The 25,624-nt window shown below is 40.7% G+C and overlaps 1 protein-coding gene across 1 annotated transcript in view; it reads left to right on the top strand.

Annotated features, from left to right (window-relative positions):
• The window catches only part of LOC128658131 (EH domain-containing protein 3-like), a 142,482-nt gene that overhangs the window by 96,076 nt on the left and 20,782 nt on the right, over positions 1 to 25,624 (top strand). Inside the window, 1 exon segment of the mRNA XM_053712631.1 lies at positions 23,881 to 24,293. Within this exon segment, the coding sequence (XP_053568606.1) occupies positions 23,881 to 24,293 (413 nt within the window).

Here is a 25,624-nt window from a genome sequence, read left to right as displayed (position 1 = left end):
CTTACTTGTGGGAATATTCTCTTCCCCAACAGGAAATGTCAAAGAGAGCACAGCAAAAGCTGCCCATATAGCTCCCCCTCTGGCTCCGCCCCCCAGTCATTCTCTTTTCCGCTCTGAACAAGTAGCATCTCCACGGGGATGGTAAAGAGTATGTGGTGTTAGTTGTAGTTTTTTGTACTATTTACTCTGCAACAGAAAGTGATGAAGAGTTCTGTTTAAAGAGGAGTATGATTTTAGCAGCAGTAACTAAAATCAATTGCTGTTCCCACGCAGGACTGTTGAGACCAAAGAACTTCAGTTGGGGGGAACAGTTTGCAGACTTTTCTGCTCAAGGTATGACTAGTCCTTTTTCTAACAAGACATAGTAATGCTAGAAGACTGTCATTTTCCCTCTGGGATCGGTAAGCCATTTTCAGGCTTATTAATGGGCTATATACTGGTTGACACTATTGTGGGCTAAATCGATTGATTTATACAATATTTATATGATTTTTGGAGTGTTTTGGAACTTGGAAACACTGGGGAACGTTTTTATTACGCCTGGCAGTCGTTTAGACACCTAATCTAGTCAGGAAGGCCCCTTCACTCTGGTATGCAGAGGGAGGAGGCCTCATTTTCGCGCCTTAATTGCACAGTTACTTCTGGAAGCAGTGCATGCAGCTTCATGTGAGAGGGTCCTGTGGCCATAAAAAACGATTCTAGAAGGCTTATTTCTGTGGTGAATAACCCCCAAGGAAAGGTAAAGCCGCAGCAAAGGCTGTGGCAGTGACTGTAGTGGGTTTAAACTGGTAAATAGAACAAATAGCTCCGGTTTGCTCATTTTAGGGGTTACAATCTTGGTGTGCAATACTTTCAAAGCATTAAGACACTAGGGTGCAAATTTGGTAAGGATCGGATATTTCCTTCATAGTTTTTCACACATTCAGAAATAAAGTGTGCTCTGTTTAACATTTAAAGAGACAGTAACGGTTTTGTTTAAAAACGGTTTTATTGCATTAATAGCCTGTATAAGCCTGTCTAACATGTTCTGTATGTATGGAGGCCAAGGTGGTTCCCCCTTTAAATGTATGTGAAAATTGTGCCATGGCGTCCAAACAAAGTAAGGACAGTACTGTCACATTTAATAAGGTTGCCCAAGATGATTCTTCAAATGAGGGTAGTGGGGATAGTTCATCATCCTCTCCTTCTATGTCAACATCAGTTATGCCCGCGCAGGCGACACCTAGTACATCTAGCGCGCCAATGCTTGTTACTATGCAACAATTAACGGCAGTAATGGATAATTCTATAGCTAATCTTTTATCCAAACTGCCAGCATTTCCAAGAAAGCGTGATTGCTCAGTTTTAAATACAGAAGATGAGCAAGTGTGCGCTGACGATAATTTATCTGTTATACCCTCACACCAGTCAGAATTGGCAGTGAGGGAGGGTCTGTCGGAGGGAGAAAAGTTTCTCAACAGGCAGAACCTGATATTGTGACGTCTAAATTTAAGTTAGAACATCTCCGCGCCCTGCTTAAGGAGGTGCTAACTACTCTGGACGATTGTGACTCTTTGGTGATTCCAGAGAAATTGTGCAAAATGGACAAATTCCTTGAGGTCCCTGTGCACGCTGATGCCTTTCCGATACCCAAAAGGGTGGCGGACATAGTGACTAAGGAGTGGGAGAGGCCAGGTATACTTTTGTCCCACCTCCTATATTTAAGAAAATGTTCCCCATTGTCGACCCCTGAAGGGACGCATGGCAAACAGTTCCTAAGGTTGAGGGGGCAGTTTCTACGTTGGCCAAACGCACGACTATTCCCATTGAGGACAGTTGTGCTTTCAAAGATCCTATGGATAAAAAATTGGAAGGATTGCTTAAAAAGATATTTGTTCAGCAAGGTTTCCTTCTCCAACCAATTTCGTGCATTATTCCTGTCACAACGGCGGCGTCTTTTTGGTTTGAAGAACTAGAAAATTCGCTAAATAAGGAGACTCCATATGAGGAAGTCATGGACAGGATTCACGCACTAAAGTTGGCTAATTCCTTTATTTTAGATGCCGCTTTGCAATTGGCGAAATTAGCGGCGAAAAATTCAGGTTTTGCAATTGTGGCGCGCAGAGCGCTTTGGCTAAAATCTTGGTCGGCGGATGTGTCATCCAAGACAAAATTGCTTAATATTCCTTTCAAAGGTAAAACCCTTTTTGGGCCAGAATTGAAGGAGATTATTTCAGACATCACTGGGGGAAAGGGCCATGCCCTCCCATAGGATAGGCCTTTCAAGGCTAAGAACAAATCTAATTTTCGTTCCTTTCGCAACTTCAGGAACGGACCGTCTCCTAACTCTGCAGCCTCTAGACAAGAGGGTAACGCTTCCCAGGCTAAGCCAGCATGGAAACCAATGCAAGGCTGGAACAAGGGTAAACAGGCCAAGAAGCCTGCTGCTGCTACCAAGACAGCATGAAGGGGTAGCCCCCGATCCGGGACCGGATCTAGTAGGGGGCAGACTTTCTCTCTTTGCTCAGGCTTGGGCAAGAGATGTTCAGGATCCCTGGGCACTAGAAATAGTCTCTCAGGGTTATCTTCTAGAGTTCAAGGAACTTCCTCCAAGGGGAAGGTTCCACATGTCTCGCTTATCTTCAAACCAGATAAAGAGTCAGGCATTCTTACATTGCGTAGGAGATCTATTAAAGATGGGAGTGATACACCCAGTTCCAACAGTGGAACAAGGTCAGGGATTTTACTCAAACCTGTTTGTAGTTCCCAAAAAAGAGGGAACTTTCAGACCAATTCTGGATTTAAAAATTCGAAACAAATTCCTTAGAGTTCCATCGTTCAAAAAGGAGACCATTCGAACGATTTTACCAACAATCCAGGAGGGTCAATACATGACTACCGTGGATTTAAAGGATGCGTACCTACATATTCCTATCCACAAAGATCATCATCAGTTCCTAAGGTTCGCCTTTCTGGACAAACATTACCAGTTCGTGGCTCTTCCGTTCGGTTTAGCCACTGCTCCCAGAATTTTCACAAAGGTGCTAGGGTCCCTTCTAGCGGTTCTAAGACCGAGGGGCATTGCAGTGGCACCTTACCTAGACGACATCCTAATCCAAGCGTCGTCCCTTTCCAGATCAAGGGCTCATACAGACATTGTATTAGCTTTTCTCAGGTCTCACGGGTGGAAGGTGAACGTGGAAAAGAGTTCCCTGTCCCCGTCTACAAGGGTTCCCTTTCTGGGGACAATAATAGATTCTGTAGAAATGAAGATTTTTCTGACAGAGGTCAGAAAATTAAAGCTTCAAAATGCTTGTCAAGTTCTTCAATCTATTCCTCAGCCTTCCATAGCTCAGTGCATGGAAGTAATAGGTCTGATGGTTGCAGCAATGGATGTGGTTCCTTTTGCTCAAATTCATCTAAGACCATAGCAACTGTGCATGCTCAAACAGTGGAATGGGGATTATGCAGACTTGTCTCCCCAGATTCAAGTAGACCAGTTAACCAGAGACTCACTCCGTTGGTGGTTGACTCAGGATCACCTGTCTCAGGGAATGAGTTTCCGCAGACTAGAGTGGGTCATTGTCACGACCGACGCCAGTCTATTAGGCTGGGGCGCTGTCTGGGACTCCCTGAAAGCTCAGGGTCTATGGTCTCGGGAAGAGTCTCTTCTCCCGATAAACATTCTGTAACTGAGAATGATATTCAATGTGCTCTGGGCTTGGCCTCAACTAGCAAAGGCCGGATTCATAAGATTTCAGTCGGACAACATGACGACTGTAGCTTACATCAATCATCAGGGGGGAACAAAGAGTTCCTTGGCGATGAGAGAGGTATCCAAGATCATCAAATGGGCGGAGGATCACTCCTGCCATCTATCTGCAATTCACATCCCAGGAGTAGACAACTGGGAGGCGGATTATTTGAGTCGTCCGACTTTCCATCCGGGGAGTGGGAACTCCACCCGGAGGTCTTTGCCCAGTTAACTCAATTATGGGGCATTCCAGACATGGATCTGATGGCGTCCCATCAGAACTTCAAGGTTCCTCGCTACGGGTCCAGATCCAGGGATCCCAAGGCGACACTGATGGATGCATTAGTGGCGCCTTGGTCGTTCAACCTAGCTTATGTGTTTCCACCGTTTCCTCTCCTTCCCAGGCTCGTAGCCAGGATCAAACAGGAGAAGGCCTCGGTGATTCTGATAGCTCCTGCGTGGCCACGCAGGACTTGGTATGCAGACCTGGTGAATATGTCATCGGCTCCACCATGGAAGCTACCTTTGAGACAGGATCTTCTAGTACAAGGTCCATTCGAACATCCAAATCTAGTCTCTCTGCAGCTGACTGCTTGGAAATTGAACGCTTGATTTTATCTAAGCGTGGGTTTTCAGATTCAGTTATAGATACTCTGGTCCAAGCCAGAAAACCTGTGACTAGGAAAATTTACCATAACATATGGAAAACATATATCTGTTGGTGTGAATCCAAGGGATTCTCTTGGAGTAAAATTAAAATTCCTAGGATTCTCTCCTTTCTCCAAGAGGGTTTTTGTATAAAGGGTTGTCAGCGAGCTCTCTAAAAGGACAGATATCTGCCCTGTCTGTTTTGTTACACAAATGTCTGGCAGCACTGCCAGATGTACAAGCATTTGTACAGGCCTTAGTCAGAATCAAGCCTGTTTACAGACCCATGACTCCCCCATGGAGTCTAAATTTAGTTCTTTCAGTTCTTCAATGGGTTCCGTTTGAACCTTTGCATTCCATAGATATTAAGTTACTATCTTGGAAAGTTCTGTTTTTGGTTGCTATTTCTTCTGCTAGAAGAATATCTGCTTTGCAGTGTGATCCACCCTATCTGGTATTCCATGCAGATAAGGTTGTTTTGCGTACCAAACCTGGTTTTCTTCCAAAGGTGGTTTCCAACAGGAATATTAACCAGGAAATAGTTGTTCCTTCTCTGTGTCCGAATCCAGTTTCGAAGAAGGAACGTTTGTTACACAATTTAGATGTGGTCCGTGCTTTAAAATTCTATTTAGATGCAACAAAGGATTTCAAACAGACTTCATCTTTGTTTGTCGTTTATTCTGGTAAGATGAGAGGACAGAAAGCTACTGCTACCTCTTTCTTTTTGGCTGAAAAGCATCATCCGATTGGCTTATGAGACTGCCGGACGGCAGTCTCCTGAACGAATTACAGCTCACTCTACTAGAGCTGTGGCTTCCACATGGGCCTTCAAGAACGAGGCTTCTGTTGATCAGATATGTAAGGCAGCGACTTGGTCTTCTCTGCACACTTTTGCCAAATTTTACAAATTTGATACTTATGCTTCTTCGGAGGCTGTTTTTGGGAGAAAGGTTTTGCAAGCCGTGGTACCTTCCGTTTAGGTAACCTGACTTGTTCCCTCCCTTCATCCGTGTCCTAAAGCTTTGGTATTGGTTCCCACAAGTAAGGATGAAGCCGTGGACCGGACACACCAATGTAGGAGAAAACAGAATTTATGCTTACCTGATAAATTTCTTTCTCCTACGGTGTGTCCGGTCCACGGCCCGCCCTGGCTTTTTAGTCAGGTTTCAAATTTTTTCTTTCTATACACTACAGTCACCACGCACCCTATGGTTTCTCCTTTTTCTCCTAACCGTCGGTCGAATGACTGGGGGGCGGAGCCAGAGGGGGAGCTATATGGGCAGCTTTTGCTGTGCTCTCTTTGCCATTTCCTGTTGGGGAAGAGAATATTCCCACAAGTAAGGATGAAGCCGTGGACCGGACACACCATAGGAGAAAGAAATTTATCAGGTAAGCATAAATTCTGTTTTTTGGTTTAGGACCCTGGACAGCACTTGTTTATTGGTGGGTGAATTTATCCACCAATCGTCAAGAACAACCCAGGTTGTTCACCAAAAATGATCCGGCTTCTAAACTTACATTCTTACTTTTCAAATAAAGATACCAAGAGAATGAAGAAAATGTGATAATAGGAGTAAATTAGAAAGTTGCTTAAAATTGCATGCTCTATCTGAATCACAAAAGAAATACATTGAGTTCATTTTCCTTTTAACCAAGCACAAAGTGTTGCAAGTATATAATGTGTCAATAGTAACAAGTGCTTGTATAGTTTGCATTGTGACATATCGCAAGAATGAAAAATCTCTGCCAAATTATTTCTTATGTGTTGTTACAAATAGCTCTATTCAAATCTCATGCCCAGTTAAACTGCCAAGCAACAGACCTAACCCAAGTGAAACTAAATCTGTATCTGTGAAAATGTATTTTATTCTTCAACATCAACAGTCACTTTCTATAGTTAGTCTATATGATATTTGATGGTAGTTCTTAGTGATGGGACATGAGGTAATTCATTGAAAAGCATGTTTTTTATTTAGCAACCAGTGGAGATCAGGAAAGGTTTGGTTAATCAGGGTAAAACATTTTTGTTGGGTCATGGCCATACATACACTTTTAAAGGGAAATACAACTGTATGTGTTTAATTATTGTAATAAAAAACCCACTAAGCAGTGTGTTATACTTAATAGAAATCATGGCAATATTATTCATCATTAGTAGTAGACAATAGTAGTAGTTTTCATTATTTTAAAAGGGTTTTATTTATTTATTTTTGTAACTTAATTTGTGCAGTGTCCATTACTTTGTTACAGCCCTATAAGGGGCCTAGGGTCTCTAGAAGATTTATTAACAAACTATTTATGCCTTCCTGTAGAGTAGCATGAGCTGTTTACTATTCAGTGAATATTAAACAGGAAGTAAGTTTTGCCCATGCTCAGAAGAGGACAGAATGCAACTTAAGTTGCCAACATGTCAGCTCCCTCATTTCCCCGAGGGCAGTGGCTACACTGAGATTTTCTAAGTGCTCATTTTGCAAGGAAACTGGTAATTTGCTGTTTTTTCTAACTTTGACCCCCAAAATCTGTTACACATCTACAAACTCCAAAAAACACTGATGCTTAATAGTTTCTAAATTTTGTCCTCAGTTTAAAAATACCCAATGTTTACATGTTCTTTGCTTTTTTTTTTGCAAGTTATAAGGCAATAAGTACAAGTAGCTTTTTGCTATTTCCAAACAATTTTTGTTTTCCAAAATTAGCGATAGTTACATTGTAACACAGATATCTGTCAGGAATCCCTGAATAACCCTTCACATGTATACACAATCGTATGCAAAAGTTTAGGCACCCCTGACAATTTCCATGATTTTAATTTATAAATAATTGGGTGTTTGGATCAGCAATTTCATTTTGATTTATCAAATAACTGAAGGACACAGTAATATTTCAGTAGTAAAATTAGGTTTATTGGATTGTGTCCTTCAGTTATTTGATAGATCAAAATGAAATTGCTGATCCAAACACCCAATTATATATAAATTAAAATCATGGAAATTGTCAGGGGTGCCTAAACTTTTGCATACAACTGTATAGATTATTTTTTTTAGTAGACATCCAAAAGTATTGATCTAGGACCATTTTGGTATATTTCATGCCACTATTTTAGCGCCAAATGCGATCAAATAAAAAAAAAAAACATTCACTTTTTCACAAACTTTAGGTTTCTTACTGAAATTATTTACAAACAGCATGTGCAATAATGGCACAAATGGTTGTAAATGCTTCCCTGGGATCCCCTATGTTCAGAAATAGCAGACATATATGGCTTTGGCATTGCTTTTTGGCAATTAGAAGGCCGCTAAATGCCGCTGCGCACCACACTTGTATTATGCCCTGATCAGCCTCCCACCTGACACATCCCACCCCCTGATCCCTCTCAAACAGCTCTCTTCCCTCCCTCACCCCCCAAAGGTCACCCCCATCTTAAGTAGTGGCAGAAAGTCTGCCAGTATAAAAATAAGTTGTTTTTTTTTTGTTTGCAGAATATATTAAAAAAAATATTACAAAAAAAACAGTGTAGGATTCCTCCAAACATCTCTCTAACCCTCCCCCTCTACCCATTAGCCGCTATGTTAGGTACTGGCAGCTGTCTGCCAGTACCCAGTTTCCAATATTTTTGCTGATTTAAAAATAAAAATCTGTAGTGTAGCTGAATCCCCTCATTCACCTACCCCTCTCCCCCTCCCAGATCCCTTTTGCGAAACACTTATCCCCCCTCTCCCTCCTTCCAACTCACTGAACGTTTTCTGTAGCTTAGCAGTCCCGCCCCTCCAGCGATAGGCCGCCCACCTGCCTCTCTCCTATCCCTCCCACGCCACCAACGATCGGCACCATCGCTGGCCAAAGCAGAGAGGGCATCAGTTGCTTAGCAGAGGGTATTGCACGATGCCTCAATATCGAGGCATCGCTGCAATACCCTTAAAGCAGCTGGAAGCAATCGCGATCGCTTCCAGCGCTTAAAACCCCAGAGGACATGCCTGGCATGTCCTCGGTCGTTAAGGGGTTAAATGCTATAACCTTTTCTTTACACTCTCTACTATTCTGTATATTCTGTATAATTTGCTGCCCAGTACGGTTAGTTATAATCTGACTTACTTGTGCCTACGGAGTATATAGAGAGAGAGATAGATAGATAGATAGATAGATAGATATATCTATCAGTGTGTAGCCACTGACTTAAGCACACAAAGGGTTAATCTTAAATGTAAAGCCACTTGTGGTGTTATCTTGATAGGCCCCAACATTTCACCAAAAAGTGTGCTTTCAACTATCAATTGAGTCTTTGGCTGTTTATCAGTTTGACTTTTTAAACTCAAAACAGTACTAGCTAAGAGCCTATACTTGTCAATTTTATGGTCTCTTTAGGAAAATGTTTTTCAGTATAGTAAAAGAAATTAGCAGCATTTATCCTCAAAAGTGTGTGTGTGTGTGTGTGTGTGTGTGTGTGTCTAAACACAGCTATGAGAAGCTGACCTGAATAAATTTATTTTTTTCTAAGGTGGTGATAGTCCACAAAAATCTTTACTTGTGGGAATTCATCTCCAGGCCACCAAGAGGAGGCAAAGACACTTCACCCAGAGCTTTAAGTATCCCTCCTAATTCCTCTTCCCTCCCAGTATTTCTTTGCCTAGTTTAGGAGGCAGGCGAAGATAGAGATGCTCTGCATTTTCTTCGGATATCAGGGATATTATCCCAAAAATTCTCCCTCAATGGATAGTTCCTGGAAGAGAGGGAAATATGAGAGTATTGACTGTGCAATGTAAATCTTCTTTCTGGAGTTGTGGTCACAAGCCTGTTGTGGATGTCACTGGGACAGTTCCTTTAGCCTCCTCCTGCTTGGCCTTGAAATATACTCCCTCAGTATATCCTCTACTGTACAGTACAGGATGGACAATCTCCTGTATCCTCTGACTTTGCCAGGGTAAAATCAGTGGAGTGGGCAGATACTGGTTAAGTACCTGCATATTCACACAGCCCACAGGCTATTAGTAGGTTCACTGCCGAGTGTGCATCATAGCTACTATTGTTCTCATTCCTGAGGTAATCAGCTTCTCATCCACAAGTGTCAGATAAGTACCTAAGTAAGGGCTGAGGGGAATTATGTTTACTTAATTACTTGTGTTGTTGTGTGGTTTTTTTTTTTTTGAGAATTGTTTCAGCACTATGCCATTTAGAAGTTAATTTACACTGATTTGTACTTTTAACTCTGGTGTTTATGTGTGCAGGGTAAGGAGGAAGTATGTTCTTACTTTAATTAATTATATGGCTGCTAAGGGTTTATTATATATACCTATCTTGGTGCTAACACTTTAATTGGGCATCAAGTAATCAGGATCAACTTCAGCGATCATACCAGCTCCTGCTGCGGTGTGCATAAGGGGGTATGAAAGGTTGATGCAGGTTTTCAGCTCTCCTCTGGCGTGTCTAAAAAAGCAAACAAAAAATGTCTTCTCTGAACCACAAACTCCCTAGATAAGGGTCGAAGTCGAGAAATCCTCAAGTGGAATTGATAGATGCTTTAGCAGTTCCTTGGTCTCATCAGCTAGTTTATATTTTCCTCCAATTGTTCTACCGAGGGTAATTGCTTGGATCAAATTCTGCAATATCAATAGCTCCTGCTTAGCCTTGATGGACATGGCATGCAGATCCAGTCCAGATGTCCAGTGCTTCTCCACAGCATCTTCCTCTGTGGCAAAATATACTACCTCAGAGAGGTTTTCTGATTCTATCACAGAGATCTTGATTTAGGGTCCTAAAGCCTGTGTCTAAAAATATTCACCACAAGGTGTGGAAAGTGTATCTATCTTGGCGTTCAGATTGGGGATACACATGACATGCTAAAGGAAGACCTCAAATTTCACAGTTCCTTAAGGATGGTTAGATAAGGTTCTTTAGGCCATCACTCTAAAGCAATGCTTTCCAAACTGTGTGTCGTGACACATTAGTGTGTCGGCGGCAGTGTGTAGATGTGTCCCTGCTTCAGCACAAATTTTTTTTTTTAATTTAAAATTATTTTTACATTTTTAAAAAAAAAAAAAATTGTTTTCCGACTTTCTGCCTACCTGCTACGCATATCGGGTGGATGACACATGATCAATACCTAGTGGGTCACAGATCATCTTAACCTATTGGCGTGGCTTAGCAGGAACTGCAACTATTCCCGTTGGCAGCACATTGGCTCCTGACTGCACGTGTAGACTCCTCAATTAGCTTGTGACTGCACATGAAGTCAGTGAGTGGGACAACAGTGTGTTTGCAGCGCGGGCAGCAGCTTAAATGCTGAGCTGAAGTCAGAAGTCAAAGTGTTGGCTTTTTTTTCAGCTAGCTCCCAGTAGTGCATTGCTGCTCTTGATATATGGATAGGAAGTGGAAGCTTAAAAATGCTTGATGATAAAATGCGAGTGTCTTTATCTAATATACCACTAAATATACAGAAACTGTGTTCATCCCATAAACCTCATACATCCCATTAAAATAGTAAGTAGCTATTGGTGTTTTTAAACTTTTTTTTAATTCTTGCACATACTGTACATACTGTTACTTGTAAATACATTTCGTTATTATATAATTTATGTATGTGTCCGTATCTCTTAAAACAAGTTAATTTAACCTCCTGTTTGCTAGAACAACTGAATTACTGTGTCGTGAAATGATGTAGGTCTAAAAAGTGTGTCACCAACATGAAAAGTTTGGAAAGCTCTGCTCTAAAGGGTCATATTTCAGCTCTTTTTTTTAGTTTTCTTGCATAGGAAATGTGTTAATCTGAGCTAGGAACTTTGTCTGGGTTTTTCTTCCTAAGGTGGTTTCTTCAGGGAATATTGATCAGGAGATTGTGGCGTCTTCCTTAGGTCTCAATCAAAAATCATGAAAGTAGAGATTTCTACATAATACGTATCTGTTTAGGGCACTGCAATCCATTTGCAGACTAATAAGGTTTTTCTGTCAGTCTTTTATCTTGTTTGCCCTGTTCTTCGGTACATGTAATGGCTCGAAAAGATCATTTCTATTTTGTTAGCCTCATGGTTCAAGGGTTGAATCACAGGGCTTACTTGCATTACAAGGGGATGTGTAAAAATTAGAAGTATAAGCAGGTAAATGAAAAATGAATTTAATACAGGAAATTGCAAGGTTCTACATTTTGGAAGTAAAAATAAGCAGGCATTGTATTATTTAAATGGGACTAAACTTGGCCAAACAGAGGAGGAAATTGATTTGGGAGTAGTAATAGATAAAAAGCTAAATATGGGTGCACAATGCAGGGCAGCGGCTTCTAAGGCTAATAAGATACTAGCCTGTATTCAGAGATATTGATTCAAGGGAGGAAAGAATAATTATGTCACTATAAAAATCCCTGGTAAGACCTCACCTTGAGTATGGAGTGAAGTTATGGGGACCGATCTCAAAAAAAGACAATGCAGACCTAGAAAAGTTCAGAGAAGGTCCACAAAGCTAATAAGGGGAATTGAGAATTGAAGACAATGAGGAGAGTTTAGCCAAACTGGGTCTGTTTTCTCTTGAAAAAAGGCTCTTTAGAGGTGACATGATTACTTTATATAAATATATCCAAGGCCCATATACAGAGATGGCAGAAACTCTGTTTATTCCAAGAAAATTGTTTGTGACAAGGTCACAATTTAAGGCTGGAGGAAAGGAGATTTTTTTTTTTTTCACTGTAAGAGCAATAAAATTCTGGAATTCATTACCAAATGAAGTAGTGAATGCCAATACCTTAGATACATTTAAAAATGGTTTGGATTAATTTCTGTCTATAAACAGAATTCAGGGATATGATTGCTTGTGTTAAATGGGTCACCTATTAATGGGATTAATTTAAGCTCAACTGGAACTTTTTTGTAAGTTTATTAGATTTGTATAGTTTGAACTCAAGGGACTTCAGTCTTTTTTCAACCACATCTGCTATGTTACTTGTAGGTGGGTCAGTCAGCATCTTCACAAATTACAGCTCTTTACAATCGTTCTGTTTCTAAATTCTTGAATTTTGAGTATGAGACTTTCCTAGAACAAATTGCAAAGTCTGCAACTTGGTCATCTTTGCATAAGGTTACAAAATGTTATCAGTTTGACGGGATTTGCCTCGGTGGAGGTGTCTTTTGGAAGGAAGGTCCTTCAGGTTGCTGTGCCTGCTTTTCCTTGTTATCCCACCATTTTTTCCTTTATGGACTCCACAGCTTGGGTGCTAGTTCCCACAAGTAAGGATTTTTGTGGACTATCCCCATATTAGAAAGAAAACCATAATTTATTCTTACCTAATAATAAATTAATTTTCTTTCTTGGTGGTGATAGTCCATGAACCCGCCCAATTTCTCGTAGTTGGAGGCTTTTTTAGTTTGCACCTCTTTACCCTACTATCTTTCTTACTACTTCCTCCTATGCTTGGCTATATGTAATAATGTTAGGGAAGAGGAAGTAAGAGGGATACTTAAAGCTCTGTGTGGGGAGTCTTTGCCTCCTTCTGGTGGCCAGGAGAGGAATTCACACAAGTAAGGATTTTCGTAGACCACCAAGAAATAAAGGAATTTATCAGTTAAGAATAAATTATGTTTTTATATACTATACAGCTATAAATGCTCAGACAGGATGTTTATAGTTTATGCCATGCTGTTACATTTTTTTAAAAAATTTTAAGTGCATTTTTTTATCCAAAACTAAAATATGTTGTGCACAAGCAGAAAATGGATGTCACATCAGTATCTGCAAAGCCACTGAATATTTCAAATGGTTATCTGACCTATACATTGAATGGTTTCCTTGGCTTCCGTTTCCTTGTTAGTAGTTGGAATTATAAGTTTTATCTACTACCAAGAGTAAAAGTCACTCCTTGGAATTTGGATTTGGTGACAGGAGGATGTTTGTATTTCAGCCATGAAATTAATTGGTTTCTGGACTCCAGGAATATCTGAGATTTATTGTCTTTTTATTTTTAGCTTAGAAGAAGAACTGGCCAACCTCTCTGTTACAAATATCTACCAGTATTAGACTCACTTTGTACAAACTGAGGTTCAAAAATGTTATGTTAAATTACAGGGAAAGCAGAAAAAATAAGTGTATTGCAACAATTTTTTTTTCTTTTTTTTGTGTTTTTTTTTTTTGTTTATACATATTTAAAACAGTTTGGGGCTAGATTTAGAGTCGAACGCTGTCAGGTATTCGTGGTCGTATGCACACAAGTTAAATTTTACTCATATTACAAGTTTAAAGTAAATGTGAGCGCAATCGTGATTTACACTAGAATGATTACCGCAACCTCAGAGCTCTGATTAACTGTTATGCTTAACAAAAAAAAGTGTCACAAAATGCATAAATACATGTAAAAGTACAGTCACACTGCTAATAACACTATCTAATACAAATTATTAAAACAAAATATTGCATTAAAAAGGCATAAGGGCTCAAAGATATGAGGTCTCAGGAGTTAGAAAAAAAAACAATCTGCAAAGGGCTTTGACATAAAGATATATATATATATATATATATATCACAAAAGTGAGTACACCCCTCACATTTTTGTAAATATTTTATTATCTTTTCATGTGACACTTTGCTACAACGTAAAGTAGTGAGTGTACAGCCTGTATAACAGTGTAAATTTGCTGTCCCCTCAAAATAACTCAACACACAGTCATTAATGTCTAAGCCGTTGGCAACAAAAGTGAGTACACTCCTAAGTGGAAATGTCAACATTTGTGTGGCCACCATTATTTTCCAGCACTGCCTTAACCCTCTTGGGCATGGAGTTCACCAGAGCTTCACAGGTTGAAACTGGAGTCCTCTTCCATTTCTCTATGATGACATCACTGAACAGGTGGATGTTAGAGACCTTACACTTCCCCACATTCCATTTGAGGATGCCCCACAGATGCTCAAAAGGGTTTAGGTCTGGAGACATGCTTGGTCAGTCCATCACCTTTACTCTCAGCTTCTTTAGCAAGGCAGTGGTTGACTTGGAGGTGTGTTTGGGGTCGTTATTATGTTGGAATACTGCCCTGCGGCCCAGTCTCCAAAGGGAGGGGATCATGCTCTGCTTCAGTATGTCACAGTACATGTTGGCATTCATGGTTCCCTCTATGAACTGTAGCTCCCCAGTGCAGGCAGCACTCATGCAGGCCCAGACCATGACACTCCCGCCACCATGATTGACTGTAGTCAAGATACACTTGTCTTTGTACTCCTCACCTGGTTGCCGCCACACACGCTTGACACCATCTGAGCCAAATAAGTTTATCTTGGTCTCATTGGACCACAGGACATGGTTCCAGTAATCCATGTCCTTAGTCTGCTTGTCTTCAGCAAACTGTTTGCGTCCCAGGCTTCCTTCTGGGACGACAGCCATGCAGACCAATTTGATGCAGTGTGTGGCGTATGGTCTGAGCACTGACAGGCTGACCCCCCACCCCTTCAACCTCTGCAGCAATGCTGGCAGCAATCATACATCTATTTCCCAAAAACAACCTCTGGATATGACGCTGAGCACATGCACTCAACCTCTTTGGTCGACCATGGCGAGGCCTGTTCTGAGTGGAACCTGTCCTGTGAAACCGCTGTATGGTCTTGCCCACTGTGCTGTATCTCAGTTTCAGGGTCTTGGCAATCTTCTTATAGCCTAGGCCATCTTTATGTAGAGCAACAATTCTTTTTTTCAGATCCTCAGAGTTCTTTGCCATGAGGTGCCATGTTGAACTTCCAGTGACCAGTATGAGAGAGTGCGAGAGCGATAACATCAAATTTAACACACCTGTGACCTTGTAACACTAACGAGTCACATGACACCGGGGAGGGAAAATGGCTAATTGGGCCCAATTTGGACATTTCCACTTAGGGGTGTACTCACTTTTGTTGCTAATGGTTTAGATATTAATGGCTGTGTGTTGAGTTATTTTGAGAGGACAGCAAATTTACACTGTTATACAGGCTGTACACTCACTACTTTACATTGTAGCAAAGTGTCATTTCTTCAGTGTTGTCACATGAAAAGATATAATAAAATATTTACAAAAATGTGAGTGGTGTACTCACTTTTGTGAGATACTGTGTGTGTGTGTATATGTATGTGTGTATGTCTGTGTATAAATATATAAAAATCTATCAAATTTTTATTCTTAAAGAGATATTTAAATAACATATTCTGCTATGTGCAGAACATTAGATTATGAAATATTATTCAACTTTCTCAGCTCCATTGAAGTCTATGGGGGCATTCGACTTCTCAAAGTAATACGAGCGCGGATCTCCACGCAAAAAAAAAATAAGTCTTGCGATTTTAATGCTCGAATGCAAACTACAGCTCCACTTGTAATCTGGCCCTTGTAGAGGATTTGGTTATACAAGGTCATACTAGAATGTTAATAAAGAGATAAACGTATTTTTGGTAGTATACACATGTGTCCGGTATCTACTAATAGAACTGCTCAGTCCTACCATATTTTCTTCTGTTATGTGTGATCAGTCCACGGGTCATCATTACGTCTGGGATATTATCTGCTCCCCTACAGGAAGTGCAAGAGGATTCACCCAGCAGAGTTGCTATATAGCTCCTCCCCTCTACGTCACCTCCAGTCATTCTCTTGCACCCAAAGACTAGATAGGAGGTGTGAGAGGACTATGGTGATTATACTTAGTTTTTAGAACTTCAATCAAAAGTTTGTTATTTTACAATAGCACCGGAGCGTGTTATTACCCCTCTGGTAGAGTTTGAAGAAGAATCTACCAGAGTTTTTTTCTTATGATTTTAACCGGAGTAGTTAAGATCATATTGCTGTTTCTCGGCCATCTGAGGGAGGTAAAAACTTCAGATCAGGGGACAGCGGGCAGTTGAATCTGCATTGAGGTATGTAGCAGTTTTTATTTTCTGAATGGAATTGATGAAAAAATCCTGCCATACCGTTATAATGAACATGTATGTATACTCTACACTTTAGTATTCTGGGGATGGTATTTCACCGGAATTACTCTGTAAAAGTACATTAAACCTTTTATTAGGTATTTTTCATGTTAAACGTTTTTGCTGGAATGTAGAATCGTTTGCATTAATGAGGTACTGAGTGAATAAGTATTTGGGCATTATTTTCCACTTGGCAGTTTGCTTGTGTTAATTATGACAGTTTTGTTTCTCTCTCACTGCTGTGTGTGAGAGGGAGGGGCCGTTTTTGGCGCTCTTTGCTACGCATCAAAAATTTCCAGTCAGTTTTTCTGCATGATCCGGTTCATCTCTTACAGAACTCAGGGGTCTTCAAACTTCTTTGAAGGGAAGTAGATTCTCTCAGCAGAGCTGTGAGACTTATATAGTGACTGTGATTTAAAACGGTGCTCTGTAATTTTTATGTTTAAAATTTAATTAGTGTTATTTTACTAATGGGAACAAACCTTTGCTAAAAAGTTGTGTTGTTTGTTAAGAGTGATGCTATAACTGTTTTTCAGTTCATTATTCAACTGTCATTTAATCGTTTAGTGCTTCTTGAGGCACAGTACGTTTTTATTAAATAAAATTGTGACCGAGTTGCATGTTTATTGCCAGTGTGTTAAACATGTCTGATTCAGAGGAAGATACCTGTGTCATTTGTTCCAATGCCAAGGTGGAGCCCAATAGAAATTTATGTACTAACTGTATTGATGCTACCTTAAATAAAAGCCAATCTGTACAAATTGAACAAATTTCACCAAATAGCGAGGGGAGAGTTATGCCGGCTAACTCGCCTCACGTGTCAGTACCTGCATCTCCCGCCCGGGAGGTGCGTGATATTATGGCGCCTAGTACATCTGGGCAGCCATTACAGATAACATTACAAGATATGGCTACTGTTATGACCGAAGTTTTGGCTAAATTACCAGAACTAAGAGGCAAGCGTGATCACTCTGGGGTGAGAACAGAGTGCGCTGATAATTCTAGGGCCATGTCTGATACTGCGTCACAGCTTGCAGAGCATGAGGACGGAGAGCTTCATTCTGTGGGTGACGGTTCTGATCCAAACAGATTGGATTCAGATATATCAAATTTTAAATTTAAATTGGAAAACCTCCGTGTATTACTAGGGGAGGTCTTAGCAGCTCTCAACGATTGTAACGCTGTTGCAATACCAGAGAAAATGTGTAGGTTGGATAAATACTTTGCGGTACCGGCGAGTACTGACGTTTTTCCTATACCTAAGAGATTAACTGAAATTGTTACTAAGGAGTGGGATAGACCCGGTGTGCCGTTCTCACCCCCTCCAATATTTAGAAAGATGTTTCCAATAGACGCCACCACACGGGACTTATGGCAAACGGTCCCTAAGGTGGAGGGAGCAGTTTCTACTTTAGCTAAGCGTACCACTATCCCGGTGGAGGATAGCTGTGCCTTTTCAGATCCTATGGATAAAAAATTAGAGGGTTACCTTAAGAAAATGTTTGTTCAACAAGGTTTTATATTACAACCCCTTGCATGCATCGCGCCGATCACGGCTGCGGCAGCATTTTGGATTGAGTCTCTGGAAGAGAACCTTAGTTCAGCTACGCTGGACGACATTACGGACAGGCTTAGAGTCCTTAAACTAGCTAATTCATTCATTTCGGAGGCCGTAGTACATTTAACCAAACTTACGGCTAAGAATTCAGGATTCGCCATTCAGGCACGCAGGGCGCTGTGGCTAAAATCCTGGTCGGCTGATGTAACTTCTAAGTCCAAATTACTTAATATACCTTTCAAGGGGCAAACTTTATTTGGGCCCGGTTTGAAAGAAATTATTGCTGACATTACAGGAGGTAAGGGCCACGCTCTACCTCAAGACAAAGCCAAAGCTAAGGCTAGACAGTCTAATTTTCGTCCCTTTCGGAATTTCAAAGCAGGAGCAGCGCCAACTTCCACTGCACCAAAACAGGGAGGAGCTGTTGCTCGTTACAGACAAGGCTGGAAGCCTAACCAGTCCTGGAACAAGGGCAAGCAGACCAGTAAACCTGCTGCTGCCCCAAAGACAGCATGAACTGAGGGCCCCCGATCCGGGACCGGATCTAGTGGGGGGCAGACTCTCTCTCTTCGCCCAGGCTTGGGCAAGAGATGTCCAGGATCCCTGGGCGCTAGAGATCATATCTCAGGGATACCTTCTAGACTTCAAATTCTCTCCCCCAAGAGGGAGATTTCATCTGTCAAGGTTGTCAACAAACCAAATAAAGGACGCGTTTCTACGCTGTGTACAAGATCTATTATTAATGGGAGTGATCCATCCGGTTCCGCGGTCGGAACAAGGACAAGGGTTTTACTCAAACCTGTTTGTGGTTCCCAAAAAAGAGGGAACTTTCAGGCCAATCTTGGATTTAAAGATCCTAAACAAATTCCTAAGAGTTCCATCGTTCAAAATGGAAACTATTCGGACAATCTTACCCATGATCCAAGAGGGTCAGTACATGACCACAGTGGATTTAAAGGATGCTTACCTTCACATACCGATTCACAAGGATCATTACCGGTATCTAAGGTTTGCCTTCTTAAACAGGCATTACCAGTTTGTAGCCCTTCCATTCGGATTGGCTACGGCTCCAAGAATCTTTACAAAGGTTCTGGGTGCCCTTCTGGCGGTACTAAGACCGCAAGGAATTTCGGTAGCTCCGTACCTAGACGACATTCTGATACAAGCTTCAAGCTTTCAAACTGCCAAGTCTCATACAGAGTTAGTTCTGGCATTTCTAAGGTCGCATGGATGGAAAGTGAACGAAAAGAAGAGTTCTCTCTTTCCTCTCACAAGAGTTCCATTCTTGGGGACTCTTATAGATTCTGTAGAAATGAAGATTTATCTGACAGAGGACAGATTAACAAAGCTTCTAAATGCATGCCGTGTCCTTCATTCCATTCAACTCCCGTCAGTAGCTCAATGCATGGAGGTGATCGGCTTAATGGTAGCAGCAATGGACATAGTTCCCTTTGCACGCCTACATCTCAGACCGCTGCAATTGTGCATGCTGAGTCAGTGGAATGGGGATTACTCAGATTTGTCCCCCACTCTGAATCTGGATCAAGAGACCAGAAACTCTCTTCTATGGTGGCTTTCTCGGCCACATCTGTCCAGGGGGATGCCGTTCAGCAGGCCGGACTGGACAATTGTAACAACAGACGCCAGCCTTCTAGGTTGGGGCGCTGTCTGGAATTCTCTGAAGGCTCAGGGACAATGGAGTCAGGAGGAAAGTCTCCTGCCAATAAACATTCTGGAATTGAGAGCAGTTCTCAATGCCCTTCTAGCTTGGCCCCAGTTAAAGACTCGGGGGTTCATCAGGTTTCAGTCGGACAACATCACGACTGTAGCTTACATCAACCATCAAGGAGGGACAAGAAGCTCCCTAGCAATGATAGAAGTATCAAAGATAATTCGCTGGGCAGAGTCTCACTCTTGCCACCTGTCAGCAATCCACATCCCGGGTGTGGAGAACTGGGAGGCGGATTTCTTGAGTCGCCAGACTCTTCATCCGGGGGAGTGGGAACTTCATCCGGAGGTCTTTGCCCAAATACTTCAACGTTGGGGCAAACCAGAGATAGATCTCATGGCGTCTCGCCAGAACGCCAAACTTCCTCGCTACGGATCCAGATCCAGGGATCCGGGAGCGGTTCTGATAGATGCTTTGACAGCACCTTGGAACTTCAGGATGGCTTATGTGTTTCCACCCTTCCCACTGCTTCCTCGATTGATTGCCAAAATCAAACAGGAGAGAGCATCAGTGATTCTAATAGCGCCTGCATGGCCGCGCAGGACTTGGTATGCAGATCTAGTGGACATGTCATCCTGTCCGCCTTGGTCTCTACCTCTAAGACAGGACCTTCTGATTCAGGGTCCATTCCAACATCAAAGTCTAACTTCTCTGAAGCTGACTGCTTGGAAATTGAACGCTTGATTTTATCAAAACGTGGTTTTTCTGAGTCGGTTATTGATACCCTGATACAGGCTAGGAAGCCTGTTACCAGAAAGATTTACCATAAAATATGGCGTAAATACCTATACTGGTGTGAATCCAAAGATTACTCCTGGAGTAAGGTTAGGATTCCTAGGATATTGTCTTTTCTACAAGAAGGTTTAGAAAAGGGTTTATCGGCTAGCTCATTAAAGGGACAGATCTCAGCTCTGTCCATCTTGTTACACAGGCGTCTGTCAGAAAATTCAGACATCCAGACCTTTTGTCAGGCTTTAGCTAGGATCAAGCCTGTGTTTAAAACTGTTGCTCCGCCATGGAGTTTAAACTTAGTTCTTAACGTTTTACAGGGTGTTCCGTTTGAACCCCTTCATTCCATTGATATAAAATTGTTATCTTGGAAAGTTCTATTTTTAATGGCTATTTCCTCGGCTCGAAGAGTCTCTGAGTTATCAGCCCTACATTGTGATTCTCCTTATCTGATCTTTCACTCAGACAAGGTAGTTCTGCGTACTAAACCTGGGTTCTTACCTAAGGTTGTCTCTAACAGGAATATCAATCAAGAGATTGTTGTTCCATCCTTGTGTCCAAATCCTTCTTCAAAGAAGGAACGTCTTCTACACAATCTGGATGTAGTTCGTGCCCTCAAGTTCTACTTGCAGGCAACTAAAGATTTTCGCCAAACTTCTTCCCTGTTTGTCGTTTATTCTGGACAGAGGAGAGGTCAAAAAGCTTCTGCTACCTCTCTCTCCTTTTGGCTTCGTAGCATAATACGTTTAGCCTATGAGACTGCTGGACAGCAGCCTCCTGAAAGAATTACAGCTCATTCCACTAGAGCTGTGGCTTCCACTTGGGCCTTTAAGAATGAGGCCTCTGTTGAACAGATTTGCAAGGCTGCAACTTGGTCTTCGCTTCATACTTTTTCCAAATTTTACAAATTTGACACTTTTGCTTCTTCGGAGGCTATTTTTGGGAGAAAGGTTCTTCAGGCAGTGGTTCCTTCTGTATAATGAGCCTGCCTATCCCTCCCGTCATCCGTGTACTTTTGCTTTGGTATTGGTATCCCAGAAGTAATGATGACCCGTGGACTGATCACACATAACAGAAGAAAACATAATTTATGCTTACCTGATAAATTCCTTTCTTCTGTTGTGTGATCAGTCCACGGCCCGCCCTGTTTTTTAAGGCAGGTACATATTTTTTAAAATTATAATTCAGTCACCACTACACCCTTGGTTTCTCCTTTCTCGTTGGTCTTTGGTCGAATGACTGGAGGTGACGTAGAGGGGAGGAGCTATATAGCAACTCTGCTGGGTGAATCCTCTTGCACTTCCTGTAGGGGAGCAGATAATATCCCAGAAGTAATGATGACCCGTGGACTGATCACACAACAGAAGAAAGGAATTTATCAGGTAAGCATAAATTATGTTTTTAAATTGATGAGCTTATAATGTTGAAATATATGTAGCAAGTCAACAGAAGACTTTTTTTTTTTTTTTTTCTTTAACTTTATTTGCTTCGCGATGATTCTCCAGTCTAGTCTGTAAAAACTTTCCATAAAAGCACAGAGTTGCACATGATCTTCTGATGATATCTAAGTAATTGTTTTATTATTTAAGTAACTATTGGTGTTTTATTCACATCAGTTGTATATGCTACAGATGGAGAATTTGTGCACCAAAAGGCTGATCTTGATGTCTAAATGATGTCTGAGATGTTGGATTTATCTGGCTAATGCTGACAATAATCAGCAGCTTGTGTTAAGATTATCCAGAATAATCCTGGATAAAAATGTCATAAAAGCAGATTTGAACTGATCTGTATGGTATATTTTTTTTATCCAGAGAAAAAGTTAATTTTTAATTTCAAGTTCCCAAGCTTCATATTTTAAGTGCTATTTAAAGGGACCTGAAACACAAATTTTTCCTTTCACGATTCCAATAGAGCATTCTACTATCTACTACTACTTCTACTATCTAATTTTTGTTCTCTTGGCATCCTTTGTTGAAAAGGATACATAGGTAGGCCCCGGAGCCGCTGGTTGGTGGCTGCACATATATTCCTCATGTTATTGACTCACCCAATGCATTCAGCTAGCTCCCAGTAGTGCGTTGCTGCTTCTTTTACAAAGAATACCAAGAGAATTAAGCAAATTAGGTAAAAGAAGTAAATTGGAAAGTTGCTAAAAATTGTATTCTCTTTCTGAATCGTGAAGGAAAAATGTTGGGTTTCAAGTCCCTTTAAGGACACCTGACTCTACCAAGAATAGCAAGTGGTTTGGTGACTGCATCCCTTAAGTAGCTTGTAACCCGGGTCTGGTAATACATCATGTTTGTAACCCGGGTCTGGTAATACATCATGTTTGTAACCCGGGTCTGGTAATGCATCATGTTTGTAACCCGGGTCTGGTAATGCATCATGTTTGTAACCCGGGTCTGGTAATGCATCATGTTTGTAACCCGGGTCTGGTAATGCATCATGTTTGTAACCCGGGTCTGGTAATGCATCATGTTTGTAACCCGGGTCTGGTAATGCATCATGTTTGTATCCCGGGTCTGGTAATGCATCATGTTTGTAACCCGGGTCTGGTAATGCATCATGTTTGTAACCCGGGTCTGGTAATGCATCATGTTTGTAGCCCGGGTCTGGTAATGCATCATGTTTGTAACCCGGGTCTGGTAATGCATCATGTTTGTAACCCGGGTCTGGTAATACATCATGTTATCCGGGAGAAAATACCCCCTTTACAAACTCTGCATACTTGATCTAGCACATGCAGTGCATATTCAGAAGTCACTATTTGTTCAGTGTTTTGTAAGAATAAAACTATACAGAGTCAATCGCAATAAAATTTAATAAAGTACAAATGAAATCCAAATAACTTTTTGTTTTCTTTTGAAACAAACATTAGTTGATTAGTTAAAAGCGCCACATGTTTTTTGTTTGGAAGCAAAAACTGTAAGAAAATAAATTAGTTCTTCAGATCATTCTTCCAAAAATAAATTTACTTCACAACGGTGTTAATTTATAAAATGTAAGAAACAAATTCCTCCTCAAAAGACAAATTAACTTTTTATTCACCTGTTCAAATAATGAACAAAAACCATTTATTTTTTCAACTGAATTAAAAATGTCCACTGCACATATCATCCTAAGGGAACACCAGTTCTTGGCACGGCAATGCCAAAATCTCTGTAAGGCAGTGACTACATGACCTCAATTAATCCCATCAATGTCAACAATTCAAGAAGGCTGCAGGCAGTTTTGATACTGGTGGACCGCAAAGATTTAACACTAACCTTAACACCAATTCCTAACCACAGTCCTAATTCCTAAATCTTTGTCACCAATCCTAATATAACCTTCAGTAAAAATGATCAGTCTTGCAACGGTATGTTGTGTAGTGAGATCACTGAATACCCCAGATCTCCTCTCACAACAATCCACATTGTAATTTACTAATTTATATCTGTTGGGGGTGGAGGGAGTTTTTGTGTGGTCCGTTTAATATACACGCAAGTTTAACAAGTTTGTGTAATCAGAAACAACATTTTAAATATTTATCATTTCTCATCTAACAAATCTTGGAATTACTTTTTTTTTATTTAATTCCCCAGGGTATGATTTTGCTGCAGTGCTTGAATGGTTTGCAGAGAGAGTAGACCGCATCATCCTACTTTTTGACGCTCACAAGTTGGACATTTCTGATGAGTTCTCAGAAGTCATCAAAGCCCTGAAAAATCACGAAGACAAAATGCGAGTGGTCCTCAATAAAGCTGACCAGATTGAGACCCAACAGCTCATGAGAGTTTATGGGGCCCTGATGTGGTCCTTGGGAAAAATTGTCAACACTCCAGAGGTCATAAGGGTCTATATTGGATCCTTCTGGTCACACCCGCTCCTAATATCTGACAATAGAAAGCTGTTTGAAGCTGAAGAGCAAGATCTTTTTCGAGATATTCAAAGTCTTCCACGTAACGCAGCTTTACGGAAACTGAATGATCTAATCAAAAGGGCGCGACTCGCAAAGGTACCTTGTACTACTTCTTGTTAAAGGGACATAAAGCCACAATAAAAAATATTTTCTTATTGCACAATTGTTTCCTTGCCTAGACCTATGCATTTAACCCCAATTAAAGGGACAGTAAAGTCAAAATGACACTTTAATGATTCAGACAGAGCATATAATTTTAAACAACTTTTCAATTTGCTTCTATTATAAAAATGTGCTTTGTTTTCTTGATATCCTTTGTTAAAAAGTATACCTAGGTAGGCTTAGAAGCAGCAGTGCACTACTGGGAGCTAGCTGCTGATTGTAGTGGCACATGTCGTCTGCTTTTTGTTATTGGCTCACCTGATGTGTTCTGATAGGGGATACCAAGAGAATGAAGCACATTTGATAATATAAGTAAAATGTATGCTCTAAGTAATGAAATAAACATTTTGGGTTTCATGTCCCTTTAAACACATTGTTAAACTAAACTCTGTGCCAGTAATGCACTATTGGGTTGTAACACAGCTGCCGAGCAAATCAATTGTGGCACATGCATATAGCCGCTAATCAGCTGCCGCCTTCCGCTCAAGATCAGCTATAGAGCTAGCTTTAACTATATGGTTAAACCCCATTCAAGAGTTAAACACACAGATATAAGCAAGCATAGCTTTATGTCCCTTTAATTCTATTTTTTTTTTTTTAGAGCTGTAATTTTTTATACCATGTAAATTCCACACTCTCATAAGTTTATATAAAGTACCAAATACATTATACTAATTTTATTTTGTTATGAAGCATTTACCTATGGCATTCAGTATAGGATAAAATTCATCTGTAATTATGCAGTATCTGCACATTTATTTAATGACTGATTATAAATACTCCTTCCTCTTGTGGCATCTGGGAACAAAAGAAGCTAGTCGTATCCTAAATACTTTTTTATTCATGTTAGTAGAAACATAATTCTGTCCACACAGAGCTGTTGGAGTTTAGTCTTTTTCGTGGAATTAGTTGTGCACAAACATTCATTTCCTGTTTCAGCCTCCATTTAAAAACTTTTTGTTTCAATAACAGCCACTCTTTCCTGTTGGTTTTATTTTTTGACAGATGTTGAGTGGAAACTAATAAGGAAAGTTTGGTCCATCTGCCTATTTTGTTCTATGAGACAGAATTTTGAAAACTTTCAATTATCAATCTTACACAGCATTTGTCTTTTCTACACAGTCATTTTTGGCATTTCCTGTATGTTTTTAGGATTTGCACTGTTATTACATCATGTAGACTTGGGTGGAATAGCGTGAATGAAGCTGTGTATTGCTTCCCTACGGCCAGTAGCAAGTAAATATTCTAATTTCAATGCAGCACAT

The sequence above is a fragment of the Bombina bombina genome, chromosome 4 (genome assembly GCF_027579735.1).
Source record: "Bombina bombina isolate aBomBom1 chromosome 4, aBomBom1.pri, whole genome shotgun sequence".
NCBI lineage: Eukaryota > Metazoa > Chordata > Amphibia > Anura > Bombinatoridae > Bombina > Bombina bombina.
Note: the sequence above shows the minus strand (reverse complement) of the source record. Positions and strands in the feature narration are given on the sequence as shown.